The sequence below is a fragment of the Dipodomys merriami genome, unplaced genomic scaffold (genome assembly GCF_024711535.1).
Source record: "Dipodomys merriami isolate MVZ:Mamm:240054 unplaced genomic scaffold, mDipMer1.0.p SCAF_15, whole genome shotgun sequence".
NCBI lineage: Eukaryota > Metazoa > Chordata > Mammalia > Rodentia > Heteromyidae > Dipodomys > Dipodomys merriami.
This window is the reverse complement of record NW_027202826.1, coordinates 29,850,822-29,864,224: the sequence shown is the minus strand read 5'-3', so window position 1 is coordinate 29,864,224 and position 13,403 is coordinate 29,850,822. Positions and strand designations below refer to the sequence as shown.

Genomic DNA, 13,403 nt, shown 5'->3' with positions numbered 1-13,403 from the left:
AGGATATGATTACCTAACAAACTGTCATCCGGAATAGGATTATTTTCAGCTCATACTGTATTTGTCACAGATACTTTCTGATAAGAGGATACTGTAGGGCTGGGAATGTGGCTTAGTGGTAGAGTGCTTGCCTAAGCATGCATGAAGCCCTGGGTTTGATTTCTCAGTACCACTTAAATAGAAAAGCCCGGAAGTGGTGCTGTGGCTCAAATGGTAGAGTGCTAGCTTTGAGCAAAAGAAGCTCAGGGACAGTGCCCAGGCCCTGAGTTCAAGTCCCAGGATTAGCAAAAAAATAAAAAAAAAAGAGGATACTGTGTATAATTTAAGGGTCACAGAACATTATGTTTATCTGCCACTTCAAGCAAAAAATCAGCTTCACATATGTAAATACTGTGAATATGACTTAATATTTCATCAGATTCACAGCTGTAACTAGATTGAATCTATAGATGTTGAAGAATTCTCATTAATATGAACACATTTTTTGTTTGCAGTGCTAGAACTAGAAGCCAGGCGCTCACATATGCTGCACAGATAAGGTTCTACTGAGCTACATTCCTGGCTCCAAACATTTTTCATTTAAAATATACTTTCAACACTTACTACTAAGCAGGTCAAGATAAATGGATTCATTTTAAATTAATACTATTGTTTTTGCTGGTGTGGATCTCATTTTCTATAGTTTCTTGCAGTAAGTCTGGTAAAAGAATTAGTAAACTCAATATTCTGTAAAGAAATGAAGCATTCAAAATATTGCATTATTGCCAGGCATCTGTGGCTCATGGCTATAATACTAGCTTCTCAGAAGGTTGAGATCTAAGGATCAGGATTCAAAGCCAGCCTGGGCAGGAAGGTTCTTGAGGCTCTTATCTCCAATTAGCCACTAAAAAAAAAAAAAAAAAACAAAAAACCAAACCCAAAACAAACAAAAACCTGAAGTGGAGCTGTAGCTGACTGCTAGCCTGGAGCAAAAAAGCTCAGGAACAGCATTCAGGCCCGGAGTTTAAGCCCCAGAACAAACTCACTCACACACACACACACACACACACACACACACACACACACACACACACACACACACACACACACACACACACACACACACACACACACACACACACACACACACACACACACACACACACACACACACACACACACTTCACTATTGATGGTAGCTGGTAAATTTTAATGTTTACATTTGTAAAGGACTTTTTTTTTTACATTTGTCTAAGGACTTAGAAACCTTTCTTAGGCATAGGGAAAAACAGTAAATAAAACACATTTGTTGGCATCTCTACCATGTCTTCAAATTTTAGTTTAGGATTTAACTTTTTTCTTCCTTATGCAGGTCCTGGGGCTTGAACTCAGTGCCTGAGTATTGTTGCTGAGCCTTTTGTGCTAAAGGCTAGTGCTTTACTACTGCTACTACTTACCACTTCCCGATTTTGTTTTGTTTTGTTTTTGGTTGTCAATTGGACATAAGAGTCTCACAGATTTTTCTGCCTGACTGGTTTCAAACTATGATGCTCAGATCTCAGCCTCCTGAGTAGCTAGGATTACAAGTGTGAGCCACTGCCCCCCTGGCAGGTATTTAATTTTTAAAACAATTTTCCAAAGCGGGTTGCCTTCCTATTATGAACAACTTTTTCTATGATCGCTCTGAATGACAGTTTAAGTGACTATAATATTAATAAAATAGATGAAATCTATTAGAATTCTTTTACTGCTGTTCATTAGCTTTCAGTAAGTCATTGTCCAAAGAATTAGGCACCCTGACTTTGTCATCATTAGGACCTAGACTTCCCTAAGAAAGATGGAAAAACATGATCTGACAGGAGACAGGCTGAGTCTGTGGTCCCCAGGCATTTTCAGGACTGGGATTGTATTTAACTAAAAAATGCTTATCCTTACTTTGTGGAGCACCGTGTGCTTTGGAAATGTTTCCATCTCAAACATTTCACTGGTCGCGATAAGACCATGGAAACATTTAGTACCAGTTCTCTCCACTCCCTCTCCCTTCTCTAAGCAGAACAGTCCAGTTCTTCAGTGCCAAATCTACATGCTTACAATGTCTCTATTGAACTGAAAGCATGCTCATATCATATATAATGGTTCTTTTGTTTATCCACCCAAACTATTCCTTATCAAGAATAGAATGTCGACCAGAATCAACTGAACGAATGTATGTAGAATAACTAGTTTGGGAATCTAGTCATACATATAAATGTAGACCCTGCACCCCATGCACTTAGATGCCACATGGTCAAGTTATACCTACGTTTATTTGTGCTCTAGACTCATATTGGAAATTCTCAAATGTATATTTGTCAGATCTTCTTTGACGCATCTTAAACAGTCTGGCACCACGATTACTGAGATGAGACAATTCTTCCAACATGATGTCTCTGGGGATGCTGACTTTTTTGCCCAGATCCATGCCCTCTGCATCTGCAAAACAACATTCCAATACATGACAAACCACAAAGTGAACATTTGTAAATGGTTTTCTTTCTTTCTTTCTTTTTCTTTCTTACTTTCCCTTCCTTCCTTCCTTTTTCCTTCCTTCCGTCTTCCTTCTTCCTTCCTTCCTTCTTTCTCTCTCTCTCTCTCTCTCTCTCTCTCTCTCTCTCTCTCTCTCTCTCTGTCCCTCTTTCTCTCCCCCCCTCCCTTGCCCTCTTCCTCTCTCTCTTTCTTTATTGGTTGTAAGGCTTGAACTCAGGACCTACATACTGTCCTTGAGCTTTTTTGCCCAAGGCTAGTGCTCTACGACTTTGTACCACAGCACCATTTTTGGCTTTTGAGTGGTTAACTGGAGATAAAGTCTCATGGGGACTTTTCTGCCTGGGCTGGTTTCGAACTGTGATCCTCAGATCTCAGCCTCCTGAGTAGCTAGGATTACAAGCATGATCCACTGGCACTAGGCTAAAATGGTTTTCTAAGTTCCATAATTTGTTACCTAGTAAAATGCTATTGTGAGCTTTTAAATCAGATGGTGTTGGGTTGATTCCTGCCTTCATCACTTGCTTACTGCACAATCATTGCTATATTTCCATGATCATATATATATATATATATATATACATATACATAGATAGATAGATAAAATAAATAAAACATATGTATGTACATATATTGTATACATATTATATATGTATATATGTGTATATATGTATATATATATGTTACTGATTTCATCTCAACCTCAATTTCCTTATCTCTCAACCGCAGCTAATAACAACAGTATTAATATTCATATGAAGAGTTGACATAAGAATTAAATAAACTGGGCTCTGGGTCTCATGCCTGTAATCATAACTATTCAAGAGGCTAACATCTAGATCATGATTCAAAGCCAGCCCAAGCAGGAAAGTCCAAGAGACTCTTATCTCTAATTAACCACCAAAAAGCCAGACGTGGGGGTGTTGCTGAAGTGGTAGAGCACAAGCCTAGATTGAAAAAGCTCAGGGACGGAGTACAGGGCCTGAATTCAAGCCCCAAGAATGGTGTAGCATTCTCTCTCTCTCTCTCTCTCTCTCTCTCTCTCTCTCTCTCTCTCTCTCTCTCTCTCTCTCTCTCTCACACACACACACACACACACACACACACAGACAAACACACATTCATACAAAAGAATTAAATAAAATGTTTTGTATAAATTAGCATGATATCAGGAAGGTAGGTTGAATTATCTGTCAATAGCATAGAGTTCCTTCATTATTATGCTGTGGTTATGTTACTATGTAATGGTTCACAGAAGTTGACTGATACATTTTCAGTAATTATGAAACTCAGTAGTATTAAGATTGTTACAAGCCAGGTCAGTGAGCTCATGCCTGTAATCCTAGCTACTCAGGAGGCTGAGATCTGAGGATCACAATTCAAAGCCAGCCCAGGCAGGAAAGCCCATGAGATTTTTTTTTTTTTTATCTCCAATTAACCCAGAAAACTGGAAGTGGGGCTGTGACTCAAAATGGTTTAGAGCATTAGCCTTGAGCAAAAAAGCTCAGGGATAGCACCCAGGCATGAGTTCAAGCCCCATAACAACAATAACAAAAAGTTACATAATTTTAATAATTAAATGAATCACATAAAAACCAAAGCAATAATTACTTAGAGTCTTGCTACTTCCTTTCTATTAGGCTCTGGAAGATATTTCATTATGTTTTCAGTGTATGGTAAAAACACTGTTTTGTTCATATAATGTTGTATTATTGCACGTGTCTTCCCAACTCTACATTCAGTGCTTCTATGGTGGTTACTTGAAATTATTTGGTATCATTGGAGTATTTATGTACAGAAATAGGGAGACTCTATAGGCCAAGGCATTTTTCTCTCCAGAGAATTAGTTATTAAATATTTACTCTTGTACTAGACGCATCTATCAATGTCAGTACTGTGTAAGTCAACATCCTTTGCATAAGCAAACAACAAATACAAAATTATCCAAGTTTTCTTTCGCTTCCCTTTAAAAAGTTAAATTAGATCATATCCCTAAAACAGGAATTCCAAGACCATTTGTGAATTGGAAATCTAATATATGATCATTCTAACTGTTTAAACTTCAATGAAGAATGATGTCCATGGAGAAGATAGATTCCAAGTTCAGCTGTTCCCTGCCCTTCACTACAAGCCCCGTGCACAGGGTCTTTAAACATAGTATGTTTAATCTTGATACTTGATAAATGATGTGTCTTATTCAGGGTACATATCCTTGCCCTCGTGGCTTAGAAGGAGGCCTTTGTGACATTAGATCATCTATTGAAAATAATATTGCTAAGCATACTTTCCTACTGCTGTCATTCAGAGTGAACCTAACTCACTCACAAATAATTGAAGTAAGACTGAAGATTTTTAAAACTGTTTCCCCATGTCTGAGTACCAACTGCAGCTCTGATAGAATAGATAAAGCCATCAAAGAGGAGTTAGCTACAGTTTCTTGGCCTTAGGGTGGGCTTATTGATTTATTTAGAATTTTACAGAAGCAAAGAGATTCTATGTGCCCTTGCATAGAAGTCAACGAACAGTTGGCTCATGTGGTCAGAATAATAATCATATGCTTTTAAAATGTAAAGTGCATAATTTATATATTACATATAATATACATGTAGTATATGAGATGCTTATATATTATATAATATACAATTATATAACCTATGTGTTGAAATTTATATAAATTATATTTAAATTATGCATAATATGTTATTACACATATTTTAGTGATTTTTACATATATAACATAACCAACATTGTTCAGACTGTGTCTCTAATAATGCACAAAAATAGATGGCTATTGATCTTTTTTTCTAGATAGAAGATTTAAAACCCACCTTGGATTCTTTGCTTTCCTATTTCAAATATCTTTGTCTCCGTTTGAATTGTAATATAAAGTCTTCTAAAATGTGCCATGAATAAAAATAATATGAGACTTTGTAAATCTATGAACATACAAGACATGAGATTGCCAATGTACTGAGTTGTACAAATTAAAGTATATAAATAGAATATCTAGTGCTGCTTATAGAAAGTATATAAAGAACATCATTTTATTTTAAAGAAAAAAACTGGGTGATGCCAAGCACCAGTGGCTCATTCTTATAATACCATCTACTCAAAAGACTAAGATTTTTGGGCTGGGACAGTAGCTCAGTGGTAGAATGCTTGCCTTGCATGCATGAGGCCCTAAGTTTGATTCCTCAGTACCACATAAGCAGAAAAAGCCCAAAGTGATGCTGTGGCTCAAGTGGTAGAGTGCTAGCCTTGAGCTGAAGAGCTGAGGGACAGAGCCCAGAACCAGAGATCAGGCCCCAGGATGGACAAAAAAAAAAAAGACTAAGATTTTAGGATAGAGAGTGAAAGCAAAGGAAAGTCCATGAGACTCTTATCTCTAATGCACTAGTGAATAGCCAGAAGTAGAGCTGTGTTTCAAGAAGTAGAGCTCCAATCTTGAGCAAAAATGCTGAGACTAGCCAGGTGCCAGTGGCTCACGCCTGTAATCCTACCTACTTAGGAGGCTGAGATCTGAGGATCACAGTTTAAAGCCAGCCTGGTCAGGAAAGTCTGTGACACTATTATCTTCAATTAACCACCAGAAAACTGGAAGTGGTGCTCTGGCTCAAGTGGTAGAGTAACTCGCCTTGAGCTGAAGAGCTCAGGGACAGCACCCAAGCCCAGAGTTCAAGCCCTACAGCCAAAAAATAAGATAAAATAAAAGAAATTTTAAAAAAAAGAAAAGAAAAAAAATAAAGAAATTCTAAGAGACAGCACCCAGGCCCTGAGTTCAAGCCCCAGTACCAGTATAAAATAACAACAACAAAATAAATAAATACATACATATCATCTAGGATGATAGTATGTCTAGAATGAAAAACTGCAATTTCAATTTTTGTGTAAAATATGATTCAGTTTAGTTTTCTGGTTTTAGTTTTCTGAAGGGTCATGTTAATGTAAGATGCTCAGAAAATCTGTGAAGTACTTGATATAAGTCAAAATAAAGAAAGTAGGAAATGTGTAAAAAATAATCATATGCTTTTTCAAAATAAAAATGAGCTGGGCCCCCCATGGCTCATGCCTGTAATACTAGCTACTCAGGAGGCTGAGATCTGAGGATCACAGTTCAAACCAGTCCAGGCAGGAAAGTCCTTGAGACTCTTATCTCCAATTAACTACCAGAAAACCAGAAGTGGCACTGTAGCTCAAGTGGTAGAGCACTTGTCTTGAGCTGAAATGCTGAGGGACAGCGCCCAGGCCAAGAGATCAAGCCCTATGACTGACAAAAATAAAAATAAAAATAAATAACATCAAAATAAAAATGAAAGCTTTTGGGGCTCTATTTTCCCCCCATTTGTGATTATGACAATGCTGGTATAAAAAGTTAAGTCAAATAACCCTTACAAACCTATCTGCTGATTTTTTTTTTTTAATATGATTTACATCAGACCTGTCTGAAATGCCTCATTTTGATGCTGAAGATCTGACTTGCAGGAAAGGTCACAGAAGTCTTCACAGAATCTTCCATCTCAGATTCTAAAGCCTTCTACTCTCTCCTTTCTCAAAATGTCCTTGTCATTTATGGTAATATTACCATTTCCTTTATTACTGAAGAAATACTAATGTTTGCCTTCAGTACTGATCTCAGTAAATCAGGATTGTGGAATCTTAGAATTAGTCCTACAAGCAAATCGAGCCTTCTACTCTTTTTGCTTAGCAAGTCTAGCCTTCTACACTTTTTGGTAAGGTCTCTGAGGCCTAGTCTGGAAGAAGGGCTCCTGGTACCATTTCAACAACACTGTTCAGTTTAGAACCTGGCTTCCTGTTTTTAGACTACAAAGCTAACCTCTCTTCCTGAAATTACAGAAAAATAATCTGCCTAGCTCTCCTCTGTGTGCCTGGGAAAGCTTTTTCCCAGTCAGAGGAAAAAAACAAAAGCGAACCAAAAAACATACCAAGAGGAAAACAGCCCGAAAGGAACCCAGGTTAGAAACAAAAACAAAGGCCTATAGTGTGAAAAATCCTATAGTATGAAATCAGCCTTCTGAGGTATTCGTCTCCTTCCTTATTCTCATCTACCAACAATATCTGTGTGTAAAGATAGGGAACATAATACTCCCTGGCTGGCTTACAGTTATTTTAATTCCAGTTCCCATATCAGCATTTCTAACCAGATGTCCATTGCTTCAGAATATCTCTCCTTACGCATTTGTTTGCTCCATTTCTTTCTCTGTCAATTCATTACAATCTCTCCTTTTCTCCTTCCCCACTCCTCTACCTTAGCCTTCAAGTCTCAAGTGTGTTACTTAGTGAGAGTGGAATGTGATTAAATCTTAGAAAACACATAGAGATTTAGGGTAACTTGAGCCGGGCTAATAGGTGAGGTACTCTAATGGGCCAGTATTTCTTGTCCCCCACAACTAGTTTGTGCACAGGTGATGGTAGTATGCTTTCTTGGGATGTCTTGGAAAACAACAGTTGTTAGATACTAGCAACTGTGGCTGAGATGCTTTTATACAAAGCCAAGATTTGTGTCACCATCGTAATTCAAGGCAGCTTCATCACTGGCTCTACCGCTGCAGTAAGATGATGATAACAATGAGTTACAATATCATCATAAGAAGGTTGGTCTGCAAGTAGATAGATTTGGTGATATTCTTAAAAACATTTAATTTTTTTATGGTGTTGGTGGTCCTGGGCTGAACTCAGGGCCTGGGCAATGTCCCTCTGCTTTTGTGCTCAAGGCTAGCACTCTACCACTTGAGCTGTAGATCCACTTCTGGCCATTTTGGCACTTCATTGGAGATAAGAGTCTCATGGACTTTCCTGTCCTGGCTGGCTTTGAACTTCAGCCCTCAGATCTGTCTCCTCAGTAACTAGAATTATAGGCATGAGCCACCAGTACCCTGCTAAAGATTTTTTTAATGTTTTTAATTCTTTTTAAATTTTGTGTGTGTGATATATTTGCTTCTGATATATCACCAAATTGTAAAGGATCCATACCAGTAATACTTTGGAGTATAGTTTACCAAAGCTTGGAATTTTCTACCTCTCTACAACATATTCCTCACAGTGAGGCTCTAGGGACAGAATTTCTCAGTGATTCTTTGTGGTTTTGTCTCCTTCTGGTGGAATGAGAGATCTGATAGAATGCTCCCCCTTTTTACTTCCTGGGTTTTCTTAAAATTCTGCTCAAAGACTATAGCCTCTGTAGCCTTTTCCCCCTACAACTAAATTTCCACCTCACATTTAGGGGACACTGTTATACTTCCTTCTCTTTTAGCCTAAATGTTTCTGAAGTTATGTTTATAAAAAATTTTAAAGAGACTTTTTCACCTTTGTAGGTCTCAACAGAACTAACAATATACTCTAATGGATATAGGACTTAGACAGATTATGTTAAATTGATTGAATGATTTTTTTATTCTGATTCAATTTAAAAAATTAACAGAAACCCAGTGGCTCACACCTGTAATCCTAGCTACTCAGGAGACTGAGATCTGAGGATCACAGTTTGAAGCCAAATGATAGAGTGCTGGCCTTGAGCATAAAAGCTCAAGGACTGCACCTAAATCCTGAGTTCAAGCCCCAGTACCAGCACACATACACACACACACACACACACACACATATCCACCCCCCCCCACACACACACACTTGTAACTATCTTAAGACTAGTTTTAAGGTAAATAATTTTAGTCTAAATCTCAAGTGATTATTTCTTTTTTTTCTTTGCTGGCCAGAAAAACTATACAGACAAGTCCAAGTAAATTACCTGAAGCTGGAACCACAAAGATACATGTGATTTAAAAACAAAAACAAACAAACAAAAAAACCCTGGGAATTTGGAATTTAGGGTTGGTAAAGATCTGGCATCTAATTCAGAATTATTCTCATTTTATGCTAAATTAATTTGACATTGTAATAAGGCGAATCCAGGACTGTGATTTTGTATGTTTTTTTAAGTAAACATTTTAGGGGCTGGGAAGGTGGCTCAGTGGTAGAGCGCTTGCCTTGCATGCATGAGGCCCTGGGTTCGATTCCTCAGTACGACATAAGCAAAAAGAAAAAAGCCGGAAGTGGTGCTGTGGCTCAAGTGGTAGAGCCCTAGCCTTGAGCTGAAGAGCTGAGGGACAGCACCCAGGCCCAGAGTTCAAGCCCCACGACCCGACCCAAAAAAAAAAAAAAGTAAACATTTTAACAACAGGATCCTTCAGATTGTGGAGAGCGCATACAAGTCTCTCATTGAGTCTATTCAGTTTGTTTGGTGAAAGGTGCAACATTGCAAACACCACAGTCAACCATTTGCAGAGGGTCTACCCATGCTGCCTAGAGATCCCAACGTTATCATGAGATCCCCTTCCTTGTCAAAAAGGGGAAATGGGACATCTAGAAAATTCTACAGAAATATCTAGAATAGTTCAGGTCCACCTGAAAAGGATCTTGTGCTTAAACTTCTCTAATAATTTTACCCTTTGCTTATAAACAAAATTGAATTTCCCTTTCAACAGTCAAAATGTGACTGTTGAAAGCATTGTTTTCTAGGGTTATTTGGTAATTTAAAAAATTCACAATATCATAATAATCTTGTCTCTAAAATACATTCAATTTTTGGAGTTTGGATGTTTTGAAACTCTAAAGACAATTTCCCTTAGAAATTACAAACAAAAGTAGATTTTGCCCACAACACAAATTAGTAAATCAGTCACTAAATATAAATTCTGGTTTCAGGCTGAAACAAATAAGCAATGACTATAAAAGTCAATTTAATCAACAGATTTTGTACAAAACAAAAACAACAAAAACGGGGTGATAGAACATATATGGAAATTTTTATGAACTGTAAAGTAAATAAAATCAAGCTGAAAAGCATGTGGAGTAGACAAGAAAGATGAGCTTGTTCAAGACTCATCCCATAACCAAAGCAATTCAGTGTTACGAGAGTGATATTCACTGATAATGTGGAAGGCCAGCCAGACAGAATGTACATCAGCTGTCAGATTGCTTCATTCCTTTTACAGCAGTTGTTTGTCTGAAAATAGCTTTCAAATAAGAAAGGAGGACTACAAAAGGATTAATGACCATAGACTTTTCTGCACCAGCCTAGAGCTCCAGCTTTCTTATGACTAAAAGAAGGAAACTACAGAATATTGACGTCAGGGAGGGATCTGTATCCATGCAGGCTACGTTAATGCTATCAGGTTTTTCTGGATACCATTTCTGTGGCTTTCCTTCATGATGGCTGATCCTGGCTGCTTCTTCTGCTTCACCAGGGTGCTATGTAATAGCATGGCTTTTGTGCCCTGTAAAAAATAAAGGGGATGTTATTGAGGCTATGGGAAGAATTCACTTGGTGTCTGATGATGATCCTTTTTGAAGAAGAATGTCTTTATTCTTTATGAAGAATTACTATTGTTTTCCACTGAAAGACTTTAACATGCCTTGCTTGGCTAGTGACAGGGATTGCTATTCATTGATAGGCCATGCCTCAATACACGGAGAATGACACCGGGAGTGGCAAACCCAGTGTTGCTTGCACATTAATACAATGACCATTAGGCTGCAAGAGAGAAACAGTGAAAAAGCTGGCCACCTTTCTTTTCCCTTTCTCCTTTTCACAGCTTATTTTTAATCTGTCCTTTGTTTCCTTCCTGGCTCCTATTTACCAGCATCCCAGTTCAGCAATTCCAGCAAACTGTATGAGGGAAAGAACACATCACATTCAATCAGAACTCTTTGGTAGTGACATTTTACTATTGGCACCAACAGCTGTGTCTTAAAGCAAAGAATGTTCATTTATGAGTCACAACTCTGAACATCCGTGGACGACTGACCAATAAAACATTGTAAGAAACAATATACTCACCTTGCTGTTAGTCTGCTTTTCAGCAGGGAGGAGTCCCAATGGTGGAGGAAGACTCTGGAGATGGAATATGATGGCACCAGGGCCGGATGGGTTTTATCCTTGAACTTGGGACGGCATGGTCCCGAGCTCTGGCTCAAACAGGGGACTGAGGCTTTCTGAAGAGACTGGCATCCAGCTGACATCAACTGACTATATATAGCTCCACATACTTCAGCTACTCATATCTTCCTGGCGAAAGGGAGGAACAGGAAAGATTAGGCTCCCTCCATTGTGTCTGTGAGAAGGTTGAATGAAATCCATGCTCATTTGGGCATGTTTTACTGAACACCTTCTATTTGAGGAGATACTAACCAAAAGGGATTTTAAAAACATTTTAAAATTCTTATGCTCAGTAGGGGTGACAAGAGACATACACATGAACAAGAACACAATCATGGATTTTTTTCAAAATCCAATCATATTGATACTAATATCTATAGAGATTCAGAAAGGAGAAGAAGAGTTCTAAACGGATTGATGGAGCCAGCCCTCCAAGCAAGGGTGAGAACTTATGCCAGGCTTATAGGAAAGGGACAGTAGTGGGATGATAAAGTGGGGGAAGTGATTTGAAATGGACTGTTGTGGGCTTTGAAACTGTAGGAACGCTAAGACTCCTGACTGGGTCAGACTTTTTGAAGAGATCCCCACTGAGAACAGTTTGTGCAAATCTGACCTCTCTCTTCAAGGCTTTCGGATGAAGGAATGGTGGGAATGTTGAGCCAGGTGCTGGTCTTTAAACATACACATTTACATAAACATTCTTTATATTTTTGTACTAATCAATATGAAAGACCCATAAAAATGCAGAATCCTCTTCAAATGGAAACATTAAAAAGATAGTTTTTTTTTCTCTTATAGGTAAGCTAATCTAGAGGAAAAGAATCTGGGGAAGGTATGACTGAACAAATTATCAGGGACTCATTTACCTTCTAACTTTTGTCTCGATTGTCCCTAAAACACAGACTCCTCGACCCATCTAATTCCTAGGCAGTAGGAAAAAGAAGTAATGAGCAAGGCACCCTTGATCCTCTTCGGAACATGCCTTGGTGTTGTTCAGGCATCTTCTATTTTTATCTCCTTGGGCAAAGCTTAGTCATGTAGCCCCACATAACAATTCAAGAGAGATTGGGAATGGTGTCATTTGTCCTGGATGGCTTCGTGGACAATTAAAATTGAGACGTTAACTTACTGAAAAAGGAAGTGATAGATTCTGGGAGACAACATTTATTTTTTGCTGCAGGAACATTTCAACATTGTTTATCTATCATTTACCTACTCATTGATTTATCTGATATATCCATCTTCCTAACATGTGAACTTCATATGAGCTTGGGCTCTGAGGGTTTTTATTTTGTTGGTCATGGGACTTGAACTCTGGGCCTGGGTGCTATCCCTCAGCTCTTCATCTCAAGATGAGCATGCTACCACTTGAGCCACGGCACCACTTCCGGTTTTCTGAGTGGTTTACTGAAGATAAGTGTCTCACTGTCTTTCTTATCCCAGTTTGCTTTGAACTGTGATCCTCAGAGCTCAGCCTCCTGAGTAGCTAGGATTACAGGCAGGAGCCACTAATGCCCGGCTTCTAATTTTTTTTTTAAATCTTTAGTACTTACAGTTGTATCTGATATATGACAGCACTCAATGCCTATTGAGTAAATGAATAAGAGATTAGGGATTAATTATAGAATGAATTTACAGTTTGGCATGACTTTGAAAGTACTGAGGTTTGAACTCAGAGTCTTATATTTATTACAGGGGTTTGAACTCAGAGTCTTGTGTTTTCTGAGCAGTTACTTTCCCACTGAGCCACAACTCCAGTCTTTTCTTGTTTATGTTAAACACTTGTGAGGAGATGGGATTAAAATCAATGAATAGTCACTTGAAAATAAGATAATGGTGACCATTAATGGGAGGAGTTGCACTGAATGAGATTGAAATGGGTTACATGACTCAGGGCTAAATAATAGAATTGGATATTTAAGGTTGTACAACATGATAGGCCTAAGTT

General features: G+C 38.2%; 1 protein-coding gene across 2 annotated transcripts in view; it reads right to left on the bottom strand.

The window, feature by feature from the left end:
• Positions 1-11,530, bottom strand: part of Myoz2 (myozenin 2) — a 31,426-nt gene extending 19,896 nt beyond the window's left edge. The window contains exons 1-3 of one of the 2 annotated variants that reach the window (XM_070022510.1): positions 11,357-11,530; positions 10,706-10,793; positions 2,282-2,451 (exon numbers count right to left, since the gene is read on the bottom strand). In XM_070022510.1, the coding sequence (XP_069878611.1) occupies positions 2,282-2,451; positions 10,706-10,781 (246 nt within the window). In that variant the 5' untranslated portion in view covers positions 10,782-10,793; positions 11,357-11,530. The remainder of the gene's footprint in view (positions 1-2,281; positions 2,452-10,705; positions 10,794-11,356) is intronic. The other variant, XM_070022508.1, reaches the window with a different exon arrangement.
• Between the last annotated feature and the right edge of the window lie 1,873 nt (positions 11,531-13,403).